The following is a 26096-nucleotide window of genomic DNA, read 5'->3' on the forward strand; positions in this document are numbered from 1 at the left end:
GCGACATTCGAGCTCTACTTCTTCCAAACCGCCCAATAAGAACTTATAATGGCGTAGTGTAGCATTTACAAACTTCGGCACGAGACAATAGGCAACCAGAAGCGGTAATTTCAATTTTAAAGCTAAGCGTTGTGCGAATAAAAATGCCCAATTGTCTTGAACGCGTGCATCGCGTGACATCCAATACAGTACCCCACCGGACCGCGATTCACTTACCTCCTTTACAGAACTAAGCACACGCACACGTTTTTTATTAAATTGAAACTCAGAGGTGCTGTCTGCTGTGTCCAAACGACGCTGCTGCAAAGAATCGATGTACTGCGTGCTCGGAGCTGCCTTCTCTCGCTCCTCACTAACTGCGGGAAGCGGTAAACTGCCGCCATCACTTTCATTTGAAGAAATAGCTTTGGCTTTCTTGCTCTGTGCAGTTTTGCTGGTGGTGTTCTTGACGCGCTTCATGTTAAATAATTTTCAATTACAAATTTCCACAGCAAAAATTTCTTCACAAGTTTTGTTTGGGTTTTGTATGAAATCATCGAAATGCATTCGATTTGCATTGGTGTCTATGGGGACCGAGAAATGCACGGCCATCTATCGATAATAAGTTATCAACTAGTGTATGGTGGGGGGAATTGTAAACAAAAGTTTTGCAATCGATAGCTATCTGTAATAACTATCCCTTTCCGGTCATAATGGAAGGAAATCAATAGCCCTCTAGCGGAGGCTACTTCAGCCGTCATCAATTCGCCAATTATCTGCTCGCTATGTTGCAGTTCCGGTCGCCTAGAAAAGAATTTTGCATGTGAAAGCAACAACATATTTTTCGTTCAAAAATCTTTTTTTCTCTTCAGGAGAATTCCAAAAATAAATCCCAATTGTTTATTAGACCATTTTTCAACACTAGTAATTTTTCTGTGTCCCCCATTGCAGTTTTGAGGTTTTTAGGGTCCTATAAAACAAATTCTGACTTCACTTTTTCCACACCCAATTGTGCATTCATATACACTAGTGTTCGCCCAGCGGTTGAAATTCAACCTTTTAAAATAAGGGGAGCTGAGGTGGGCTGAGTTGAGCCGGGTTGAGTTAATTGAACTGAATTGAGGTGAAATGCGTTGAACAACATAGCAGAATATAACATAAAATAACATAACAACACCACATAACACAACTCAACACAAAACAACACAACATAACATAACATAAGATAACATAACATAATATGACTTAGCACGGTATAACATAACATAGCATAACATAACATTACATAACATTACATAACACAACATAACATAACATAACATAACACAACATAACATAACATAACACAACATAACATGACATAACATGACATAACATAACATAACATAAGATAGCATAACATAGCATAACATAACATTACATAACATTACATAACACAACATAACATAACATAACACAACATAACATAACATAACATAACACAACATAACATAACATAAAATAACAACATGTCATTCTTCAATTGTATCTCTTTCTTTTTCTGTCTTTGTCTCTACCTTTATCTACATATATTATTTTCTATATCTTTATCTTTTAATTTTTATATTTATCATTTCCTTAACTTTTAACCAGATCTTTATCTTCATTCTTTTCTCCATCTACATATTCACCCACATCTTTGCGATGACATATGTATACTATGAAGAATTTAAATTTACCTTTCTCTTTGTCTTCATGTTTCGGTTTCTCTTACTTCTGTTAATCTTTGCTTTATCCTTTCTTCTTCTCCATACTCAACTCCATACCTTCTTCCTCGTTTGAGTCTAATCTGTTCATGTACATACATACATACATACATCTTATTCCTAAACTGCTGCTTAGCACGTTTCTGTAATTCAGTATCAATATAAAAGCATACATTTAGGAGGCATTTCCGCCCCAACCATGTACATGTATGGCATTGGTATTGGTGTGACTTTTGAATTGATTTTTTCGCTCTATTTTAAACTAATTTGAAATTTGAAAAATTGCCTGCACATCAGCATCAAAATACCTTTCTAATGATATATAATTGTTTATACCTTAGAAGTATAGTTTAGCCGTAAAAGGGGTGTAAAGGAAACATGATTGCCTATTTATATAATGATGTGTATGTACCCAGCAAACAATTAGGTTTGACATGCATTTGAGAATGGTTTGAAATCAGGGCACTTTATCAAATGTCAAACGTTTGAAAATAATTCTATATCGATTTGAAAATTATAGCTTTCGCAATAAAACGGGGGAATTTGATCTTCACTTGAGAACATGGTTACTTCTCAAATCAATTTCAAAGGTTATTTATCAAATGTTCTACAAATGTGGAAATAAGCTTTATTATGTGTAATGTATATTTTAAGCACTAATAAATTCGTCTTAAAAGTCTGCAGCTGGGAGTTCTGGCTGGCTAACTTCACCCCGCGCAAACAGCAAATCCACTATTTGTATATATATAAAACCATTATAAAACCCATTTGGACTTATGCGATATAAATATGGTGAACGGCAAGCAATTGAAATACTCGGCCCTATGCTGAATATCGACATCGTCATCGTCGACGATCATCAGCGCATCGGTAACATGGCTGACGATGGCCGTATTGTCACTTTTACTGACGATGATGATATTCAACGTAGGAAATAATACAGCGGGTTCAATCAAAAACTCTAATACTAGGTTCACATATAAGTAGATTATCCTCATTTTCGAGCTTAACACCCTAATCTGTAATTATAACAAGAGATTAGCCATATAAAATTCGTCGCTTGTTAATCTGTGATTATAAAATAATCTCAGATTTAACCGATAACTTTTCGGTGTCCATCCTAGTTTTATCGATTGTTTTTGCGAAAGAGAGGAGAAATGCCAAAATGTAAAAGCAAACAAAAATGTACGCTAGCAAGTAAAAGAGGTTTGTAAAGGTATTTTTAATAAAATGTTAAGTTAAAATATATTTATATTGCTTATTATAGCAGAAAAACGTGATCACGGTGGCACAGAGAAGGAAAAATAAATTTTCCTTGAGATGTGAGAATAACAAGCACAACAAATTTGACGGCTAATAATCTGAGATTTGCCTGTGTAAACGGGGTGATTAAAAAACGAGCTTTGATTGAGATAATATTGATATGTGAACATAGTTTAAGGTCAATAACAAATGCTATATGGTATATGTCAAACCATACTATTCAAAGAGATCCAAAAATATACACCGTCAAAGATGAAATAAAAAAGTTCAGTGATAGGTATAAAACCAGGTTGGATAACCATTCCAATCCTTAAAAAAAAAACTGGCCCCTTCACTTAAATTTAAGAGATGGACAATTCTTAGCAAAACGTATCGATAATTATAACGTTACCATATTTCTTCAAATCAATTTTTATGTTCCTTCCTAATAAACATTGTGGCGAACATTCCAAATTAATGACCTGCGATATCTAGTATGTATATCGTACTGAGAACAAACTCATAACCAACCTTAGTTTTCCAACGTTCAGAGTATATCGACACCTGACTGGAAGATCTGTCTATCTCGGCAGCCAGTTCGAAAACGCCGTAAATCAGGAAACTTTTCAAAAATGGCAATATAAGACAATAACTATCTCTCATTAAAAATTCCATTCGACAGTGGTCTTGATTTCGAATTCATACCGATGGGAGGCTAAATTGGATAAGGAAGGTTCACATTCATTATCGAAGGTGAGACTTGAATAAATATTTGTTTTCTAATCCTTTTCGAATTGTTAACCCAGCCCAGTGTTTATTGGGTTGCTAATAATTTCCTTTTTTTCAATATTCGTAATCCAAATTTGGCTTACGTAAAAGAAAAATAGCTGCATTTTGTATATAGTGGTTGTATATATATATAGTATATATTTTCGCAATTGAATTCCTTTGTAGATACATTTCATTACATTTCAAATTTCGATTATAGCTTTTTAGTGTTTTATGGATTCTAATTTTTCACTACTTTGTATTTGACTGAAATTTAAAGTTACATACAACTTTTGCGTAAATAAATACATACCATATAATGCATATACATGTGTATATATATGCGCAATTTATATACTTTTTACATAAATATTTTACTCGAATTGCAGTAATTGCAACTAAAATGATACATTTGCGTTTTTAACTGGATTTACAAATTTTCTTTTAAATTTAAAATTGGAATTTCTTTATATTAATTCGTTTGCTTGTTTTTGTTTTTAGTAGTAGTACAGTTGTTCATTGTTTGCTACATATATGTGCGGTATTGTGTATATGACAATTTGAAGACAAAATAACGATTTATATGAATTTTTAAATATGTATGTATATTTGTTTGCACGCCGCTTGATACAACTTTATTTAAGTAACTGTATGTATGTGAATATGAATTGCAGAAAGGTTTTAAAACTAAGTGAGAAAAACATTTATTTGTATTAAATATGGTAGTAAACTTGAATTGGCTAAACCAAAAATTAAATTATGTAAAAGTAATAGTTACGAAAACTTGAAAATTTAAAACAATTGGGCTTGAAGAGAAAGAGGTTAGGTAAACTTTAATTAATAATGCCCTTTCGCAGCAGTTAATAACGGTTAAATGTACTTTAACAATAAATAGTAAACTATACTTATGTATATTAATAAAAATTCTTAAATAACCAAACGATCAGAGGTTCTTATGTAGTACCTACTCTTAAATTCGCTATCGTTAGCTCTTCAGCAGATAATTCAGTAAGTGCCTTTCAGGAATTGTTGCCTATCTGTAGGCGCACATTACTACAGAATTGTTAGTGTAAGTTTGTACACACTCACGAGCTGTTTGAAATCATTAATTGTTGTTGTTTGTAGTGCAAAATATAAAATTACCTGCCAAAATGGCGTCGATAATTAAAACTACTAGTCTTCTTTTCGCAATCAGAATAGCTCCGACGACGTCTTATATAAATTGTTTGCCAAACATTCTACTATACAACTGCATATAGCAGAGAAATAACCGCCGAGTAACTTTAGAAACCGCTTCTATGTAAGTGTGGAGCCTGTATATGTAGTTCAGTTTTCGAGCCTTGAGCCGGTAAAACACTGCCGAACATACTATTTACTGATTTGAAATCCAGAAGGTGTTTAGCTGGAAAATCGAGAAATTAGATGTTTCTTTTAAACGACTCGCTTTTTCATATTGAAATTTTGTATTTTCAACCTACGACAAACTTACCGACTAATAATTTGGAACGAACTTTCCAAGAATTTAGACAAGGCCGCCTTAACGATAGCGAATTTAAGAATTCTGTTACTTACATATGTAAACAAAATAGTTATACTGGACGTTTATTATATGTAGTAACTGTTTGCTTTTAAAATTTGCTAGCAATAAATGAAATAAAACAAATACAAATTCTGAATAGGCTATTTAGTTATACATACAAATTTGGTATTACTCATTTTAAATATAAATAATTAGCAAATAAATGTCAACAATGATGCAGAAATTTTTTACTTAGCGCAATATTTACAAAACTATAAATAAAATTATCACAAGTAACAAAAGCGCGGATAGAATGAATATAGCGGCCCATTGACGTTTATCTGCCAAAGAAGAGAGAAAACAATAGATAGTATGCAAGTGTAACGAAAATACACCTCCCACTTACCATTATTAATGTGCAATACTTTGGCAACTTTTTTCATGGTTGTATCCAATTTGGATTCCGTTGTATCAAATTCATTACCAAAATCATCGAGCATGCTGCGGAGAAGTTAGAAGGAATATATGTATTTTTTTCATATCATATGTACATACATCTCAAATCTTTATATTGACCACTTACACAGCCTGCTCATCCAATTCCACGCCTATTTGACGTGACACAGTCTTTAACGTTCCAATGGAATCACTTATCATATCTAGCTGCTCGTCCTGCCCCTGCATCATGTGCTGCTGCACCGACACAGTTTCGCCCACAAATCGATGTCCCGGACTATCCAGCGATGGATAATGACCCGGACTGTCGACCGTATTCTCCAATTTGGAGTACTTTGTACCACTGTGACGTTGTGCCGCTGCTGCCATTGTGCCAGCAATTGTATTAGCTACACCACTGCCGCTGGTTATCAAAGAATTTTGCTGTAATAGTCCGCCACCTATGCCACCGTTCGGGCACTCGACCAGATAGGTTTTATCGTTGATACCGTGATGATGATGAATATGATTGTTGTGATGATTACTGTTGTTTAGGCTGTTATTATAGTTGTTGTTGTAGTTGCAATTGTTGCCGTTGCCGTTCTGATTGTTTTGATGATTGAGTTCGTTCTGATTATGCTCATCGAGTAGTGGTTGATGTGCCGTTATATCTCTGTCCCTGTTCCGATTCAGGCTCATCTTCTCTTTCATCTGCTTGACTTCATCGCGCGTGTTGTCGATGAAATGGCGCCGACTCAATAGCTCACGATTATCAATGCGAAATTTATTCGGATTCTTTTCAACTATGCGTGCAGTGAATGGGTTAAGGAAGACATCAAAGTACTTAATTGTGGCGAAAGTGTTTACATAATTATATGTATGCATGCATGTGTGTTGAATTTCGATTGATTAAATGTATGCATATGTATTAAATAGATAATAAAGTAGGAAATAAAATTGTATGAAAGTGCGCCTAAATTGAAATATGATCTGCATTCAGTAATTCTCTCACCCATTCAGACAGTGGCCCTGAGAGACAGCGCAACATATATAGCAAATAGAATGATACATGTACACTAGGGTGGTCCTTAAAAATATCAACATCCAAATTTTTTTATGGGCACCCTTTTTTAAAAATAAAGACATACGCTCTAAAGTGCGGCATTTTTTAAATTTTTTCTTGGTTCCATAGCATTTTTTATAAAAACTTATCCTAAAAAAGAACAAGTAACTCAAGTATGTATAGGGGAGAGTTAGTTTGGTCTACCTTCCTTCCTTGGACATTTTTTTAGATAATGGTTTTTTTTCTCTGTTTCGGGGTATGATTTCTTCCATGACTAAACTGACAAGTACTTCGGAAGACAATTCAAGTACGCCTTAAACAACATAGCACTTATATGATCTGAGCTTGCTGAGTTAAAGGTGGCTTAAGTCAAAATACTGTCTTACTTTTGTGATTAAAAAGATTTTTGTTCAAACCCTGGTAACGATTCGTAAAATTATTTTAAAATGCTGAAATTTTTGTGGATGGCTTTATTTTTTACTTACTTTATGCAGAGGGCCTGTGCCAATTGATAGAAAAGTACTCCGGACAATAAATTTTTGACAATGAGGTGAATGAAAATTTCCGAGCCGGCCGGGCTAGTGAAAAAGTTGGCAGCAAGAGTCACACCTACCTGAAGGATTTAAATTGTTTTTGGTCCTAATGTTATTGCCAAGACGTGTAATAAATGCATGGCTTTCAGTTCTACATAGAAGAATTAAATCCAATAAAAATATATATTTTTTATATAAAAAGTTACAAATTGGCACAGCAGAAGTGTAAAATTTTCTCACCATGCGTAAAAAAGGTTTTTCACCGTAGAACTTTTCTACTGTAATGATATTAAAATTAAAATTGGTTTACTAAGTTTTTCATTAAAAACGGCCTCAAGCTCAATAAAAATTGTTGAATATAATTGGTATAAGGCCATAAAATGACAAAAACAAGTAACTTAAGGACGAGCGCACCTAAAAGTTAAACATTCTGATACTAGAAATATTAACAAAAACCAACAACCACAAGATCAAGTTTTAATAGCACTGGAACAGCTCCGCTTGATTATAGTTGGTTTAACAAATGAAATAGTGGGAAAAATCAACAAGAATTCACAAGGCGAAACTTAGCACAGTGCGTACGCGTCGGTTCGAATCCTACTGAAAGAAGTCTGATGAGGAAATGTGGTGATTTCCGAAATAGCTATCACTTCTACCATATTTTTTTTTCAAATTATTGTTGCGTTTCCACAATAAGTTTTTCATTAAAAACGGCCTGAAGCTCAATAAAAATTGCTGAATATAATTGGTTTAATGTTGTTGTTGTTGTAGCGGCTACTAAGCCCCGTTCGGGTCGGTTCATCCATCAGCGTTGTCGTCCATCAATTGGTTAAATGTAATTTCTATAGGCTGCATTTCTTTATTCATTCTGAACTTTTGGAATACATTTTTTTTTTACTTATTCTTTAGAACGTTCCTGATGATATGTTAACGTATATTTTAATCGCATTGTGTTTATTCTGGCTGTGAAATGTGAAATGTACAAGGAAACTCAGCCATAGTTTTCTCTATATTCAGAATTATTTGGAATGCAGATATGTTGAGGCCCCAACAAGACGGGTGCCTCATACAAAATTTAAATGTTATTTTAAGGGTCACCCTAATGTGCACACGTAGGTTGTTTCACTTTATCTACATATTTATGTGTCCACACACTATGCCGGAAGAAAATCGTAATACAAAAATATAGTGAGCGAGTCATGTAAAGATTTCCAACTTTAAGAATATTTAATCGGTTAAAAAGAGACTTCAAAAAAGGAGGAAGCTGTCAATTCTTAACAGATTAAACTCTTTTAACGCGACTTCAAAAAAAGGAGGAGGTTATCAATTTTATTTATGTTACTGCATAACTTTGGTGCATGTTTACCGATTCTTATAATCCTTGTTGGTCCCATAATAATTTGTGATCATTGGAGCATGAAGAAATTAACGGTACTCTTAAATTTGTATATAAGAATAAGTCGAATTTGGTTTTTGCTTAAAAAATTACTTGTTTTCAAAATTTTGTTATATGAACATATGTATGTAGAAATATATCTTCCGCATCAATGCAAAAACAACAAATTTGATATATTACAACACAAGTAAAAACGTTTAAAATTCATGCCCAGGCTATTTTTGCTTGGGAGCTATGCATATTTTGGTTCGAGCTAACAGAGTATTACGAAACATTTTTTTCCAAAAATCTCACTATTTTTAACATTTCGCTTTGAGTGAATTTATGCCAGTCTGAAGACCAGCACTTGAGGTTTTAAAGGCTTAGTTACATGATTAGATAGGCATTTATTACCGTTTAACAAGCAGGCACATAACATGAGCTATCGTTATCTCTGGAGCTGTAAACGATATTTTATCAATAAATCTGATAACAATTTTACATGGTTCAAAGAAACCCTATCCGATGAAACAAAATATTTTAGCTAAGCCAAATTGATTTTTCACAAAAAATGACAGAATTACACCTTTGTGTGCAACTTTTCTGTAATAATATAAGTGTTTATGGGTTCAGCCATTATGGAGGCCGAAGCAGCAATAATAATTCTATTAACTGATCGGGTTATTTAGCACAGCAGACAAACAACAGATATACAAATATCTGCATTCTTCAACGACTACGTTTACATTCATACGTCCACACAAACTATCAAACATTTTGGCATGCCTATGTGACTGTGCACACAATTATGTATATAAATAACTATTATGCATTTTTTCAAAAAGGATATTAATTGTGTCCTCCAAATCTTCTAAATCCCACTCAATGCTGCGCAAAGAGTTTCTTAGCTCGGTTGTCGTCCATTCAACTTCTGCGCTGCCGCTGCTATCGCTCAATTCACGCCAACGCAGGTATAGGCCGCGCGTTTTATTTAATGCTTTAAATACTTCGCTGCAAGAGTCAATCGACCGAGTAACCACAATTGTAGGTAGCGTGGTTAATGCGGCACGCCGAAACAACGACCAGTCAAAGTCGCATTTAATATATGTAAGTGGCACCAAAGTGTATCGGGTTTCCAGCGGCGTTAAGCAATGAAATTGTTGTAGAAAAAAAGAGAGATACGTAATAATTAGAAACAAAACAACAGCGTATCCTTCGGGAGGACAAAACCATAGCAAAAAACATGCTAAAACCTTAAAAACCAAAATCGTTTACGTACTCCTTCACAACGAAGAATGGATCTTCAAGAGACATGACCCCTGGCTGTTGAATCTGTAAGCCGCTGCCACTATTTCAATAAACTTATATGTACGATATTTTCACTTCTTTAACTGAGTTTTACTTTACTCCTGCCCCACTGCTCGACTTGCGCTTATCCGTAGCTGCGCTGATTCCCTTTTTGTATTTTATTTATAAGCGTCGTTTTTAATTTTATTCTTTATCTTTTTACTTTTCCCTTTTCAGGTTTATGAAAACTTTTATAGTTTTCCTGACACACAGATGACGTTCTCAGACATAAGAGTAACTATATTTATAAAGCCAATCGCCAGATATAAAGGCGTATTCCGAATCGCAAGGAAATTTTATAACACCGTAATTTTCAGTTTATTTTACATTGATTTTTAACAATTTTACGGAAACTTATGTATGTATGTGTATCACGGTTCTTTACTGCATTGGAACATATCATTCCTTCAAACCCGTTTGCAAGGTATTTCGTGTTTTATTAGCGTTTTTGGGTTTGATATTTAAAAAAAAAATCGTAATCGCTTTAATATTTGACTCTTGGAATTCCGCAACATTTTCCACTTGCGCAGCTATTAAATGAAAGAATTTGCGTTTGAAGCACTTTTCCAAGGTACATGAGGCGATTTTTTTTTTTACTTTTTCACAACTCTTCTAAGTATAAAAGACTGTTCGCAATAGACCGTAATTTTGCAGTACGTTCTGCTAACGTCCATGTTCTTCGCCAACTAAATTCTTAAAGCTCTCACGCATTTTCTGTTTAGCACCATCCACCAGCAGTCAATGGGCCCCACTCACAGTCTGCTGATACGACTGCTTGGAGCTGGCGTGCGCATGGCAGTGTGAGTGTACATATTTGTTCGTGCTTTTGTCAATCAGTTAACCACCAAGACCACATCTACTTTTTATATGCATATGCATATGTAGGTACATACGTATGTACTTTGTCATGTTCACCCCTTGGCCAGTGCACTGCAATACGTCGCAGCCAATTGCTTTGAATTACGCTTGCTCACCTGCGCTATAGGCCTAAATAAAATGGATTTTCCATTTTTTTATAAAATTTTGTTTAGTTTAGTTACCTTTAAATTTGTTTGAAACTTTATTTTCGTGCTGCTCTGGTCATTCCCATCCGTTTTTACTTTCGCGCTACTATTCAGCCAAGACTTTTCGCAAAATCTCTCTCGCAGCGTGTTTATATTTTACGATTTTCCATCGAGTCTGCGCCAGAAAATGGTTTGTTTTTCCTGCTCCTCTTTTATCCGAATTTTCATGAAAAACTCAAATTTTCTTTTGGTCGCTTTCTTGTTATGACGTATGACATAAGAAATGTCAAATTTTGTGAACGATGTAGTTGCCACGCTGAACTACGCTCTTTTTTAATGACGTGTGTCTGAAATGTACCAGTGAGAAAAATCGAGACTGGATAAATCAGCATGTCCACCAGGCTGCAGATCCAATAAGCGGACATTACGGCACAAATTGTAGACCCGTACTCATAAAGCTGTTAAATTTAATGTCGAAAACACCAACAATAAAAATAAGACTGTTAAATTTAGTTGCCGCATTGAAAAATTATTTTAAATGCTATTTATTTTTTTCTTAAATTGTATGGCCCGTAGTTATAGTCAAAATTAAGTCAACTCTAAAGTGAAAGGCTTTTTGACATAACTTTCAATGGGATATGTCAAAAAAGCTGCTTTCAACTTTAGACTTTATTTTGAATATAGATAGCTACGGACTTATATTTCTACAAGATAAAATTATTCATTGCCTTCTACGGTGAGTTTGAGAAACTTACGACACATAGAGAAAACATGTTTTCTAAGTAAGAAAAAGTAATTAAATCATTAATTAGCATCTAATTCATGTTTGTTCTTAAAAGAAAAATAAATATATTCGTAAATGTATGCACGTTTTCAAAAAATGAATGTTTGTGAAATTGAAAAATCTTATAAAATTTAACAGAACTTTAAATATGCGTCCGCTTTTTTTTTAATCAGTTTCTTGCGAATTCATTTTCGAATCATTACGAAGCGACTTCATTCGCAACTCATGTTCTTCTTGCATGTGTCGCAGTCGTAGTTTATGTTCACGCGTTTTTTGTTCGAATTCTTTACTTCGATAATTCATTTCTTGTTTAACTTGCTCTTTCTGTAATTTAATAAGCTCTAATTTGGCTAAATTTAAGTATTGAAAATTGGGCTTGTCAGTCTCAGATATCTTCAAATTTGCTTTTGAAGTCCTTTGTGGCCAAATGCCATTCCGGGAGGAGATATCTGAAATTGGCATATTAATTAGGTTTGTTTTTCAGAATCATATTTTTATATTACCTTCATTAGAACTGGGTTTCTTTCGGGGCAATATATTGTCGGCTATTATTCTAAAACCGTCGCTTTCAATAATTTTCGGTTTAGTCTCAACTGTAGGTGAATATGCATGAATGTATTAAATACATTTTCTTTAAGTTATTTACTTACTATAATCTTGCTTATGTTCGCTTGCTTTTAAATTTTGTAAGGGTTCACTCTCACTTTGTTCGTCATAAACCTCTACTTCCGAAGAGGAAATACTCGTAGATGGAAAATGCGTTTCTATGACTATAGGATCACCTTGTATATTATTTTCTTCAAATTCACTTAATTCGCCGTCTTCTACAAGCGTTAATGTTAGAATAATTTAATTAAAATTTAGAACAACAAGTTTTTGGTATTGCATTTGCTTGGCCAACCAATACCGATCACTATTATTAGCGTAAAACGATGTTTACCTTTAAAAATATCATCTATACGGCTGGCAGTCAATTCCTCGTTGTAATCATAAAGTGGATCTAATCAGATAAGAATATTAGAAAATTAACAATTCGTCATTTACTTAAGGCTAAACCTGCACAATCAATCATCAAGTCTTTCCATTCGTAACCTCTGCGATTGCCCATCAAGTAGTCTAATGCTCTATAGAAGGGCCACTCATCCTCCATAGCCATGCCAGATTCTATTTGTCTTCGTTCTTCATGAAATTTGTTTTTCAAATTGTGAATTTTAACCTTCACCTCTCCTGCACTAAAATTAAATCCACGATTAATCATTAGCTCCGACATTTTTTCGATTATAGGAGCAGTTCTCTTGGTATTTTCCAACTCCAACAACTTCTGCCTCCATACTTGCAGAAGAAACCTAACAGCGTCCGATGTCCATTGCACTCTTTTCTTTCTCTCGTTGGCTCTAAAGTTTAGTTTGAAGTTAATTTAATTTAAAATCTAACAAATTTGGAATTTTTACCTTACTTTTCCACTATCCATTTTCGATTCTGCATTTTGTTTATTTCTATGCGTCCTACTAGTGGTGGCAAACTATCGATAGCAGCGATGGTGCATCACTATCGCAATTATCAATGGTGCTGACTATCGGCAATGCATGAATATCGATACTATGTAAACATACCAGGGGTCTTCAACAAAAGTGATAAACTCTTGATAACCTTGGTAAAGTGAAAAATTTATCATTTTGATAAATGAACTGTCAAGCTTTGTATGGAAATCTATTTAACCAAAGCTTAATAATAAACAATTTTATGCAATTATTTACCAAGGCGCGTTAATGAAGAATGCGGATAAACTGATAAATTTAAGCAATTTATTTATTTATCACTTTAGATGAAGGTAGCGGTCTTCTGTAATATATTTATGTCTAACAAAGAGACTATGTAAAAAAATTCATAGCGTCATTGCACAGAACTAACTGCCCGTCTCCAAAGGATAAAGTTTATAACTTGATACATGTGTTAGAATACAAATATCCAATGAAGACTTTTCTCTTCAAGAGCAATACATATCAGAGCTTATAGCTTGCCATCTATTGCCGGCAATTTGGTAGATTGACAGCTGCATTTTCATTTGCACGAAAACTGCGTGGCGGCAATATTAGTAATATTTTAATATAAAGGCAAATATTGAGCTGTTGTCTATTAATATATTTGATATTATGTACTTGGTTGTAAAATAACCAATTTTCTTAGTTTTTTAAGCGATTGAATTCGGCAAACAAAAAAAAACGTTTTAGAAACCATCTTACAAATCTGTTTACTTATTACTTACTTGAATACGGTTTTTAGATGTTAACGCTAAGTTTAAAATTTGAAATGTCCATTAATTGGTTTCCCACTACATTTTTAAGAAATCGTTTTTCACTAAACTGAATACTTGTAGGTATATGTGTGCGTATTTTTATTGTAGTGGATTAGGTGCTATATGCGGCAGAGAATACCATTTTCTTATCTGTCATTGGTAGGTAAGTATTGATAACTAAATACCCCAAGAACTGATAAGGATAAAAGCAAATACAATACTATCGGGTTTCGGTCAGTAGTAGATAATCAATGGAAATTCGTATGCACAGCAATTAAATTCATCAGTTTAAAAATCAGTTTGTGGTTAGTTCGTTATAAAAGAACAAGTGCTTCGGTTTTCGGAAAGCCAACCTGCAGAAAAAGTGTATTTTTTAAAATAAGTGAATTTTAAGAAAAAACTGAATAAGACGACAGTAAAAATCAAGAATGTTGCAAAACGATGCTGTTCGAAATTTACAATACGATAGCGAAATTCGTGTCGCTCAACAAAATAATGCGGAACCTAGAGGTAGAAGAGTTTTACGAATTTCATAACGGTGACAATTTTTTTGTAAAATAGCAGAAAAAAATAATCGCATACCTATTGAAAAAACTATCACGTATCCCTTATGGTGTATTAATCAGCATATACAAAAATATAGGAAATTTGGTTTCATATACATACATATGTATATACATTTATTGGATAAATAATAGTCTGAGTTTTCATAAATTACAAAACGTAAAAAAGAAAAACAAATTTAATATGATTGTAAGTTAAATACCCAATAATAATTAGGAAAGTTTGTGCCTTTGTTTTGTGTCCGCCTGGACTTATCTTATCTGCTTTATGTTTTTATTTAACTGTTATCTTAGAAGCCTTGCGAATAAGCTTCAATAAGTTTAGTAAATCGAAAAGGAAAAAAGTGGCGGTATTGTAAATCATTTACTGCATTGAAGTGCATCCAATAAATATGAAGACAATGCAGGTGCAAAATTTACAGGGTGCTTATTCAATCATTTTAACGGCGATGCATAAATGCTAAAATTTTGTTAATATATAGGCTTTTGAAAGTATGCTGTATTTTTTCGAGATCAAACTTCCAAGGTTGTACCCAAGGCGAATTTAATATTAATAATAATATTATAAAATTCTCATTGGTTGCACCGATATTATATAAACAAAAACTTGCATGTATTTTGTTTTTGCTTTTGGTTCAGCTATTCTTCGCTCAAGGCAGAAGAGTGAAAGAAAATCCTAACCAAATTCCAAAACTAATTTTTTCACTCACCAGCTCACTCACTTTGACCAAAGAACGTAAATGTATACATTTACGTTCTTTGCTTTGACATATCGCACACGATATTCAAAGGTGACACAACTTAAAATTACGCGTCACCGTCAGAAAATGCGAAAAACTATTTCTTAGCACATACTAATCATATGGCTAATGGAGACTTTACCTTAGGGGATTTCAACAAATTATAACAAAAATTTGCTACAGTTTTTGTTGAAACGTAAATAAAAGCCCTGTGTGCATTTTTAGTGCATAATTTCAAAAATGCAAAATTTTGAGTTGTGTCACTATTGAAGATTGTGTGCGATATATATGTATGTTTACCCAGGCGAATCAAGTCAGTTGTTCTAGCAACGCCACCTTATATGAATTTGCCTTATTCGAAGCCGAGGAGAATTAAGTTTGGGGGCCCAAAGCACGGTCCCCTGTCCCTAGTACTGTTTAACTTTTACATCTCTAAGCTTTCATAGCCTTCTGAGAAAGTTTCACTGATCTGATACGCCGAAGGTTGCTCGATATTGGGGGCCGGTAATGACATTGATAACACTGGATCACAAATTTGTGTGTTTTTTTTTTTACCGGATTGCCCTATCCAATTCCTATGTAGAAATGCTCGTTGAATTCGAAAATCTAGTGAAATATTCAGAAGGCTAAGTGGTTAGTAAAATACGTCCGTCGTTCACGCTATCAAATATCGAATGTCTCTTTATTCCGCTAACTATTTATAAAACGGTATCCTGGGCGCTCATGCCATAAGGGATAGACTCATAACTCTGTGACTAATGGTATAGACACAAATCACCTTATGTCTAGCTTACAATAACTCAATTTAATGTTTAGTCCAGGTATACTATCTATTCTTACAACTCGGCCGTCCTGACAAATATAATCTCCTGATTCTGCTCAATATGCGGGCGTAGAGCATCGGTTGCTGCTTCGTCATGAACACGTCTACCGAACCCGCAAGCTTGCGAAATCGAGGTCATCAATACCGTGGATCCACGGGATTCGTGGGACTGAAAAAAATCATATTGTTTCGTCTAAACAGTTATATTCAAAATTGATATGAAAAAGAGACGATTTGATCGGCTTGTCCCTTAATTGTTGTTTTCGTCAAGCTCAACTAACATATAGGTTTTGCGAGTCCTCAGGTGCCTCCGCATACCGGACACTAACGTCATCCACCCACCCACCGGATGCACACGTTTGTGGCACATGTGGCCTTGACGGGTAGCATTTTGGCCCCATCATGTAGGCAGTGCTCTGGTGCGAGCAAAGATGTAGACCATCGAATGTAACTCCGATTTTTTTGGGGTTAGTTTGACCTCTTTCGGCCAGGCGGTGTAAAGGATTGCCGAGGATTTTGTAGAGGAGGGTTTGGCTCCGCGAAAGTTCGGAGAGAACCGTTTACTTTCAATAAAAAAACAACACATTGGTTACCATTTTTCGGCATGTACATAGGTCTATAAGACAGATGTGTAGGTACAGCCAATCGCCCTGCCAAAATTCGCGAAAGCGTTGAAAATTATCCTGACTTATTTGACGCATATTTAATGAATGTTGCTCATCGAAGGTGGATACTATTTTCCCTTAAGGACAATTTCGTTAGTAGCAGAAATACAAAACACCTGTTTCCACACGTACTACTTCTCCAGTACCTCCATCAGTATCAAAATTTGGATCGATTTTGTAGTTCTCACTAACTTTCTCGTGTTCTGCTTTTCCAGTTTATGATGGACCTATCAGCATTACCTCACAGCCAACCTGTAAGTTTATTAATTGTTTTTCGATCAACTTTTAAAAGTCTTATCGTACGTTTCATACCTACAGCTCCCGAACGCATACCATTACCCCTACCCGTATCCACAGTGGGTACCAATATTTCCACGCAGCGTAGTTTCAGCATACCAATGACCGGTTATGATTTTCTAACGGAGTTACCATCATTGCATATTGAGCAAACATTTGAATTGAATGCGGGTAAGTCTTTTAAGCCCGAATACATGGAGCACAAAGGGACTCCAACGATTCTATAAAGTGGTCAAACAAGTTTTAACCCTATACAAGTGCCAGTACAAGCACCAAGTGTTCACATCATCGAGTCTTGACTGTACGCTAAAAAATTTTTAATTGAAATTACATACATATGTATTTCTTATTATCGTAGCTTTGACCTCTGTCTCCTCTGAGAATCGCTATGTGGTACGCTCACCCTTGGGAGATGCAGTTTATGCCGCCTCCGAGAGCTCAACATCCAATAATCGTTTACTCTGGGGCGCTGCACGGCCATTTCAAATGCATTTGCTGGATAAAACGCACCAGGAGGCCATGCTATTTCGTAAACAATTTGCGCTGGGTTCATTATGCTGTCATCCCAAGAATTTGGAAGTCTGGATACCACCGGGTAATCTACTGGGACGCATAGTGCATTCCCCGACAGTTCTGAAGCCAGTCTACTACATACAAGATGGCGTTACCGGTGAGCCGATTTTCTGCATAGAGGGTCCAGAGAACTCGGGTTTTTGCTGCTTCTGTTTGCCGAAGGAATCGTTCTTTAGGGTAAGAAGTGGGCCGAGACTGGAAGGATTTTCCTGGGGAGTTTTTATTTAATTTATGGATTTTTTTATGTCTTTATAAATAGATTCACTCGGGCGGCGACTTGCGTGCGTCTATTGATCATAAGTGGGTAGCCAATAAATCGCAGTATACCACGAATATATATTTCAGTGATGCCAAACTGTTGGCCAAGGAGCGGGCTCTTATTTTGGGTGCCGCGTTTTTGTTGGTAAGATATACATTGTTTGAAGTGGATAATCTTTGATTTCGAAAGAGTGGAAGATAACTTAATAGATAAAGATAGATACACTTCTAGAGGTAGAGACACAGATAAAGATTATGACCAAAATAAAGATAGATAAAGATAAATACTATAGGACTAAAAGCAGAGATAAAAACGAAAATAAAGGTTGTGATACAGATAAAGAGAAGGATAAATATTGAGAAAAAGATAATGCAGATAAAGATAAAAATAAAGATTGCGATAAAAGCAAAGTTTAAGCTAAAGACAAAGGTAGAGGTAAAGATAAAGATTAAGGTTAAGAGTTATTGATAAAGATGAAGGCAAATATATACAAACCTGTATGTAGAGTTAAAGATAAAAGGATAAAAATAGAGATAAAAAGATAACGATAAAGATAAGACAAGGAAATTGGCAGACAAAAAACAGGAAAGATAAAGGCAAAAATATAAATGAAAATAAAGATAATGATAAAAAAGTAATAGTAAAGTTAAAAATAAGGATACCAATTAAGATATAGATAGAAAATAACGTTATTCATACATTTAGAGAAAGATAAACATTAAAAAAAAAAAACGTTAAAAAATATAAATATTACAAAAAAAAAAAAACAACTTTTTTTCTACGAAAAAATTTAGTTGCGCATTAACTTTTTTTTATTACTTTCCAGGAATATATGTACTTCCAAACCAGAATGTGAGCCAACCAACTTCCACTAAGGAATAATGACACCAAAAAACAATAACAAACAGCTCACAGTTACCCAGGCAGTAGCGCATACGGTGCCGGGTCCAACCAAAGCCGGCAAAAAACAGCCTCAACACGAGTCTTTTTTACCTTTTGTAATTGAAATATTTCTTTTAACTACAAAGTTTATAAATGAAAATCATTATTTACGACATTTTTGCAGATTTCATTTTTATTCACTTCCATCGGTCATGTGGTTTATATGTTTATATGTTTATATTTATATTTATGTATGTATGTATTGGTATAAGTAATCGTATATGTTCATTAATACATACAAATACATAACTATTTTACTTGAATAATAATTATATTTTGTATTTACAATTACATTCTTGCAACTTGAATTTTCCCTTATGCATTCACATTTAATGCTAAAAAATATAAATTATGTTACATACAATCACACCGATGTAAAAATTGATTAGACAAAATATTATTTGCTTAACATTTACATACATATAATTTAATCAGCTGTGACACACAAAAATAGAATTTAATTAAAATATTTGTTTTTATGCACTGATATACAAATGTATTTGTATACATGCATTTTGTTTTGATTTGTACACGAAAACTTATTGCTATTCACTTATAAGTAAAATGTTGATTTAAATTTCTTTGCGAAGCGTAAAAAATCTAATTGCATTATTAGTACAAAAATCAGATTAACTAAACTCAAATCGACTATTATATTTGTAAGCATAGCGCGTTTGTTACTATTTATTAAAAAAAAAAAAATGTTACTCTTGTTTTAAATTGCATAAAAAAGAGACTATAATTTTGCACTATTGATAAAAGGCTTAAACTATAATTATTAAAGCTTAAATTTTTTAATTCATCATTACTAAATTTTTTTTTATGGATATACATATGAGCAAACTTAAACTTGAACTCTTAGCCTAAACGCGTTCAACGACGTTTGATACGAGCACAACAAAATTATGTACTTCAATTACATTTGCATGCATGTAATAGCTATTACATTTGCAGTCTCGTTGTATATGGAAAAACACTAAAAAAACAAAAAAAAAAAAAATAAATAAAAACAAATGTTCAACATTTTTAAACTTTAAAATCAGCCCTACTAACATATTTTTTTTGTTTAATTTTTCTTAATATTAAAAACTAATAAAATTTAGTAGCATGAATACAGTGTGGTAAGTAATATTTTTTAGGAAGAACTGTGTGATTTCAAAATGAAAACAGCCATGGCTGTTGATATTAAATAATTTTCAAAACTCTAGTGACTATTAAGGTCACTTTCCAGGCCGCCACAGGGCCTGAGTTCAAGACCTGGTCAAAGCAACAACGCACAAAAAATTTAGAAAACAGGGTTTTTCTTAAGAGCGGCCGCCCCTCCGGCAGGCAATGGCAAACCTCCGAGTGTATTTCTGCCATGAAAAATAGCTTCTCATAAAAATACAATCGCCGTTCGGAGTCGGCCTTCCCTTTGTGTGACAACATCAAGGCGCATGCCACAAATCGGAGGAGAAGCTCGGCCAAACACTATCTCTTATTATTATTATTAAGGTCACATTCCTGTTTAAGAAAGTAGGTACCACTGATGAACTTCACTGAACCGGAGATTTTTTGATCTTTGTCGGAACTGTAATTTCTTATTATAGAAAGTTCTTCCTTTGACTATTTCATTAAATATGCAAAGATATGGACACTAGCATGCACAAAGAAAAAAAGTAAAGTAATTTAGATTCCTGGACACCCTTTATGATCTTAGCTAAAATGGGTCTCTCCATCACTATTAACACAGAACTGGTCTTGTACATTAGGATGTATAAGATCCCTCGATTTGGGTGTGTTTACCTGCCTGCCGCTTTTCGACAAGGTCAAGTACTTGGGCCCGATCCTATATAGGAAACTAGTCATGACCCAAGTAATTTCTTGGCTATATTAAACCACAGCCAAGCCTGTAATGTTTTATGGAGCTCTCAACTGCGGGAACTCGCCAGAGAATTTTACAATATTTACAACCGGCTAACCTTCATTGCTATTAGTGATGCATTGCGGACTACTACTTCCACTCTGGCGCTTAACGCCATGCTGGCTTTCCGTCAACATAAAGTTTCGGCTTGCGTATTACTGTAGCGCTTTTCAGGCATCAGCGATTGCCATTAAAGAAATAGAGAAAAAATATCGCTCATTTACTTCAATAGTGCCATAATCCAAAAATATAAATTTTGAGTCGAGTATGCAGAAATTACCGCTACCTCTTCTTCTATGATGTGCAAAAAATTTCATAGCTCTATCGATTACCAGTATGTATCTCACTAGAACTAAATATGTATTCATTTCTACTTTGGGAGTATACGTAAATTCAAAATTGTAAAGCCGTTTGTCTCGAGTTATGGTATTATTGAAAGAAATGAGCGATATATGTATGTATACATACTTATCAAAAGTGTGACTTCAATATGACAGGTAAACATCTACATATTTTCATGGCAATTAGCGATCAGTGTCACTAAAGTAATCGAGCAAGGATACGGTTGAAAAAGGATAACACTGGGCAGGTAGCGCCACAGCTCACGTCAGCTCAGCAAACGCTGGGCGAAAACTGGGACATGCGCAATTGCATCGGCACACTTTGAAAAAAAAAACAAAAACTGAAGATCATCATTAGAAAAATTCAGTATTCAGCGGCTAATCTCTCAAAAGCAACTAAAAGACGCAACAAAGCGTATAACTTTTGCGTACACAGAATTAATATATAAAAAGTTTTCAGCAGCAGTTTTTACACACTTACACGTACCACTTGCGTACAATAATTCTTTTCATTAAATATTTTTTCATATTGTTATTTTTTATTGAATAGCATATTTTGACTTGATGTGGCCGCTGAGCCACAGCTTATAGCATAAGCGATTAGTGCTAAGTAATTATCAATATTTTTTGTTTAATTATATAGCGTACATTGTACATATGTATGTATTTAAAAGTTTATGTACACATATTTATGACGTTTTTATTTCTAATTAACTTTTTACCTTACTTGCTCTTCATTTATCTGCTTTTATAATAAACCTCTCAACTAAATTTTAACTTTCTTTTTGTTTTTTTTTTTTTATAGAGGCTAAGCCCGTAGACTCACAGCACTTAGAGAGTACATATGTATGTATGTGTGTGTGTGGTTGTGTATGTACATAGCATAAATGTATATGTTATACGGTTAAAAATAAGTGTAGGAAGATTTTCTAAAAATTATTTCTTAAAAAAATAAATACAAATTTACATAAGTACTTATTACTACATCTAACAACTAACACATTTAGAAAGTTAGCACAAAATATTGATTAGAAGTTTCTTACAATCGAAACATATGTACCTAAATTTCAATACACACATACATATCTAGTTAAATAGATTTATTAAAAATATTCATACATACATATTTACAAATATGCAGTTATGATTTGTGTATACACATAATTATCCATATAAAGTTATACATATGTATGTAGTGCCTAGAGAAATTGTATATGTATGCGTGCATGTAGATCGAGGCTTTCGGGGACTTCACTATTTTCTTAGTTAGATAATACATATATCCCGTGATATTTTGTATATGAAATTACATAAAATTTGATGTAGTTATGTAGTAGATTTTGTATATTAAGGTGGTTATGCCTAGGTATGTATGTATATGTATGTATTCTTTTACTTTGCGGAAAAAGTGTGCTTGTATATGTGTGTAGGTTTGTAGGTGTGTGTGTATATACTATAAAGGTTTAGATTTTTTGAAATACCATATGTCTGTCTGGATATAAATTAGCTTTTGATAGTTGGATTCCCTAGTTAAGTTTTTTGTTTGTTAATTTCTTGTATTTAACTATCTTTAAATATATTTTTTTTTTAGCTCTCCGGCTTTGTAGAGAATTGGTGTAAGTCCACGCGCATGCGCAATCAAATAATTTGCATTGAACAAAATGCAGCCGCAGTTGTGCTCAATTGTAGAATTTTTTTTAGGGTAAATATTTTTTTGCAAGTATTTAATTTTCTTTGAGCGAAATATTGTATATGGATTTTCTAACAAATACTGTTTATATATTTGATTTTGTAGAGTGCGAATATTGTTTTCAAAAATCATGCTGACTAGAAAAAATGGCTCTCATAAAAATTTGTTTTAACTGTTATCTAACTGTTGTAAAGACACGATATGTTATGCAGGATATGCGCCGACTGTTGGATCTCTTCAAGAATGATTTTGTTTTGCTAGGACTTCGTAAGGAGCATAACTGCGGCTAAATTTTTTCGGCAAAACTCAACATTATAAATCATTACTATATACTCGTATGTAAATAAGTATGTATCATACGTACATATGTATGTAGATAGTTAAGAATTTACATAAATTTTCTGCATACTACACTTCCGCTTCCACTAGTCGCGTGTTAGTATTTCCGCTGCATTAGTTGTGGCCTTACAAATTGTGTTTCCAACGGCTGCTGTGGCTGATATTGCAATTGCAAGTGAATTTGCTTCTGCGCCAGTCCATCTCCTAATCCATTTCCAATTTCACCTCCACCACACCAAGTGACACCGTTCCCATTCAAGTTGTTGTGTCGCAAAGCAGTAGACTGCGCCCATTGCGTCGGCATTGGTTGTGTTGGTGATAGCGACGTTGGCAATATGACTGATGCCTGCGTTTGCGTCCGCGGCAGCGCATCCCTTATTCATCCGCACGGTGGCGCATATGCATAATGTCAGTTGTTCGAAGACGCATTTGACGATGCAATGGACGTTGGTGAGCCGACAGCCGCTGTGGCGCTGGCTGCTCCAATGCTGGATAGCGAAGAGACGCGCGTACGCTTCTCACTGCCGCCACCACCAATACCGACGGCGCCATCGGCAGGATTGTCGCTTTCTTCGCCATTACTAAAGTTACCTGGTAACCGCCGCTTCAGATTGTTATTTAGCCCGCTCACGATCGCCTCATCTTCGGAGGTGGAGTTGGCGCGTTTCGGCGTGCTTGCTGCGCTATCATTGTCCAGTGAGGCAATGGCTGTGGCAGCCGCAATTGTAGCGGCGCTGAAGTCATCCTCTGAGGCGCTGTCCTGTGAAACGATGGCGCTGTGGTTTGTGTTTGCATTCGTTGTATCGGCAAGCGAGGCGCCGCTGCCAACAACAGCACCACCACTGCCGCTGATGCCACCCATGCCCGAAGGTGTTGTGTAGCTGCCCAGCTTGTTGGGGTCCTTTTCGATCAGCTTTTGTGCTAGTGTTTTCAGCGAGATTAGTGAATTCTCACAGTCGCTTGTATCGATTTCGGTGAGACTGATGCCGGCGCGCTCGATTTCGGCATAGGTGCCAAAGGGTAGTTTTTGCAGGCATTCCAATTTTTGTACGTGCGTTTTGGAGCGCAAGTGTTTGGCGAGATGTCCATGTATACGGAAGGCGATTTTGCAGTCCGTGCACTCGAAGGGGCGTGGATTGGAAGTCGTCGGCACACCAAAAGTGGATGTCATCATCACTTTGTTTTTGTGCGCCTCAGCGCGTTCGTGTTTCTGCAGGTGACCTTGCGTGCGGAAAGAAACACCGCATGGCTCGCAACGGAACTTTCGCTCCATATAGTGTATATTCATATGCAGCGACAGTTGGCCTTGAGTCTGGAAAGTCTTCGCACATACTTTGCACACAGGTCGACCGTCTGGTGACATGCGTACGCGCGGATAGACAGGCTGAATTTCATTGTTGCCGGACTTCTTGAGGCCGTCCTCGCCCACAACAACTGTGCGACCGGGTGCCGAAAGTACGCCCGTAAAATCGGTGGTGCCAGGCTGTGCCACGACGGCAGGCAGCTTGGCATTGTGTGGCTCTGTGGCTTGGGCGGCGGAAGCAGCGTTGCTTGCATTCAGACTAGCTTTAGATGTGTGCCCCGCTGCTGACTGTTCCTGATCAGAAATGCACTCACTGTCCTCGCCTTCGTCAGACGACTTACAAGGCAAAGTAGAGCTGGATTTTGCAGAAACTACTTTTTTGTTGTGGGGGACCTTTTGCGTGCTTGATTTATTGCTAACTGATGCACTGGGCGTGATCGCATTGTGATCATTCTTTTCCTCCTCCGCTGGCGCTACACTCGCCTCAATCGCAGGCACTTGCAAGTCAGCTGTACTCATTTCTCTCGGCCCTTCATTGTCTACATTGACTCCTGAAGTATGCACAATTTTATTTGCTACGTTTGAGCGTACTACTTCCGTGGCCTCCATGGCTTGCGCAATGCCGTGGCTGACATTTTCCACAACTGCCGTGTTGGCTATGCCTTCTGAAATTCGCATGGCACTGCTCGCACTCGCAGTTGTGGTAAGCGCTGCGCTTGCGCCCGCGCTGGTTACACTCACCGTGCACATTGTTGGTGTGCTAGCGAGGCTCTGATTAATGGCACCCACATTGATCGGATCGGGGAAGCTGCGATTCATTTGAATCTGCTTGATTTTGTGGTACTGAAAGGCTTTGTGGTACTGGTAGGCCTGAGATAGCTCATCGCCGTTCTTGTAATTTTCAAGCATCTCGGTGGAGCTGCGCACCTTATCCGACACTGAGATAAGCGTCTTAAGGAAGCCGGACTCGTTGTTGCTGCTGCCGAAAATTACGTCGCGTATCTGTGCTTGCGTTTGCTTTGGTGGACCGGCGAGTGGCACAACTTTGCTTGGATTGTACTCTTCAACAGTTACCCTGGGTGTAGCTGAAGTGGTTGCGGGTACTGCAGGTGAGGGCGCAGGATTTACCGCGGCGCGTGGCTTGGTGAGATCGATTGGCGCGCTTTCGTAACTAGCTGTAGTAGCAATACTGCTGTACTTCGGTTTGGACTCCTCGGGATTGGAGTAGTACTGCTCTTGTTTCTGATAGTCGAACGGTGGTTTGGGTGAGCTGAACGATATGACCCGCTTAATGCCAATGGGATGTGTACTGCTTGTGGTTGTACTGGTAATAGCGGTGACGGTGGTTGTTACACTAGCACTCATCTGTCCCGCAAAGGAAATTGCAGATGGCTCGCCAACGCGCTCGCCTAGATGGTATGAGTACGATTCACTTTTTGGACGCGGCGAGACACTCTGACCAATCGGTGGTGTCATCGAGAGCGAGAGCAGGCCCCGTGCCGCTTCATGCTCCAGCAGGCGTGACTTCGACTCGTCGGTATCTGTGTGAAGTGAATGGAAATTAAAAT

General features: G+C 35.9%; 5 protein-coding genes across 16 annotated transcripts in view; 2 read left to right on the forward strand and 3 right to left on the reverse strand.

Annotated features, from left to right (window-relative positions):
• The window catches only part of LOC118743278 (proteasome subunit alpha type-6), a 70077-nt gene that overhangs the window by 5604 nt on the left and 38377 nt on the right, over nt 1-26096 (forward strand). The window lies entirely within an intron of this gene.
• LOC118743272 (syntaxin-6) lies at nt 4229-11396 on the reverse strand. 2 transcript variants are annotated; one of them, XM_036475851.1, is made up of 6 exons: nt 11047-11396; nt 9939-10993; nt 9510-9670; nt 5837-6497; nt 5660-5754; nt 4229-5594 (listed from the first exon to the last, which is right to left on the reverse strand). In XM_036475851.1, the coding sequence occupies exons 2-6, from the start codon at nt 9971-9973 to the stop codon at nt 5518-5520; spliced, it is 1029 nt and encodes a 342-aa protein (XP_036331744.1). In that variant the 5' UTR covers nt 9974-10993; nt 11047-11396; the 3' UTR covers nt 4229-5517. The 2 variants fall into 2 exon arrangements, with proteins under 2 accessions (XP_036331744.1, XP_036331745.1); XM_036475852.1 differs by lacking the exon at nt 9939-10993 and having other exon boundaries at nt 11047-11386.
• On the reverse strand, nt 11536-13331 carry LOC118743273. Of its 3 annotated transcripts, XM_036475855.1 has the most exons (7): nt 13251-13265; nt 13128-13188; nt 12851-13026; nt 12735-12794; nt 12445-12618; nt 12298-12387; nt 11536-12243 (listed from the first exon to the last, which is right to left on the reverse strand). In XM_036475855.1, exons 3-7 carry the CDS (start codon nt 12948-12950, stop codon nt 11960-11962), a joined length of 708 nt encoding a protein of 235 aa, XP_036331748.1. In that variant the 5' UTR covers nt 12951-13026; nt 13128-13188; nt 13251-13265; the 3' UTR covers nt 11536-11959. The 3 variants fall into 3 exon arrangements, with proteins under 3 accessions (XP_036331748.1, XP_036331746.1, XP_036331747.1); XM_036475853.1 differs by having other exon boundaries at nt 11537-12243; nt 12851-13188; nt 13251-13331; XM_036475854.1 differs by having other exon boundaries at nt 11541-12243; nt 12851-13188; nt 13246-13331.
• LOC118743277 (phospholipid scramblase 2) lies at nt 14343-19162 on the forward strand. The gene is made up of 6 exons (XM_036475859.1): nt 14343-14600; nt 17097-17135; nt 17200-17349; nt 17537-17928; nt 18011-18154; nt 18837-19162. Exons 1-6 carry the CDS (start codon nt 14519-14521, stop codon nt 18864-18866), a joined length of 837 nt encoding a protein of 278 aa, XP_036331752.1. The 5' UTR covers nt 14343-14518; the 3' UTR covers nt 18867-19162.
• The window catches only part of LOC118743267 (mucin-19), a 207705-nt gene continuing 203322 nt past the window's right edge, over nt 21714-26096 (reverse strand). For all 6 annotated transcript variants that reach the window (XM_036475840.1, XM_036475839.1, XM_036475842.1 and 3 more), the window contains one exon: nt 21714-26069. In XM_036475840.1, the coding sequence (XP_036331733.1) occupies nt 23635-26069 (2435 nt within the window). In that variant the 3' untranslated portion in view covers nt 21714-23634. The remainder of the gene's footprint in view (nt 26070-26096) is intronic.

The sequence above is a fragment of the Rhagoletis pomonella genome, unplaced genomic scaffold (assembly GCF_013731165.1).
Source record: "Rhagoletis pomonella isolate Grant_MI unplaced genomic scaffold, Rhpom_1.0 Rhpom_scaffold_00007, whole genome shotgun sequence".
NCBI classification, from domain to species: domain Eukaryota; kingdom Metazoa; phylum Arthropoda; class Insecta; order Diptera; family Tephritidae; genus Rhagoletis; species Rhagoletis pomonella.

Bases quoted from the DNA above. Each gene is read 5' to 3' on its own strand.
- LOC118743272 (XM_036475851.1), bottom strand. From the start codon at position 9,973: ATGTCTCTTGAAGATCCATTCTTCGTTGTGAAGGA. The intron at 6,498-9,509 runs ATATCCTTTTTG...CATTCACTGCAC, and splicing joins AGATTTGGAGGACACAATTA to GCATAGTTGAAAAGAATCCG. The intron at 5,755-5,836 runs GTAAGTGGTCAA...ACTTCTCCGCAG, and splicing joins GAATTGGATGAGCAGGCTGT to CATGCTCGATGATTTTGGTA.
- LOC118743273 (XM_036475853.1), bottom strand. From the start codon at position 13,279: ATGCAGAATCGAAAATGGATAGTGGAAAA. The intron at 12,795-12,850 runs GTTTAGCCTTAA...TTATCTGATTAG, and splicing joins CTTGATGATTGATTGTGCAG to ATCCACTTTATGATTACAAC. The intron at 12,619-12,734 runs GTAAACATCGTT...TAACGCTTGTAG, and splicing joins TATAGATGATATTTTTAAAG to AAGACGGCGAATTAAGTGAA.
- LOC118743277 (XM_036475859.1), top strand. From the start codon at position 14,519: ATGTTGCAAAACGATGCTGTTCGAAATTTACAATACGATAGCGAAATT. The intron at 17,929-18,010 runs GTAAGAAGTGGG...CTTTATAAATAG, and splicing joins CGAAGGAATCGTTCTTTAGG to ATTCACTCGGGCGGCGACTT. The intron at 18,155-18,836 runs GTAAGATATACA...ATTACTTTCCAG, and splicing joins TGGGTGCCGCGTTTTTGTTG to GAATATATGTACTTCCAAAC.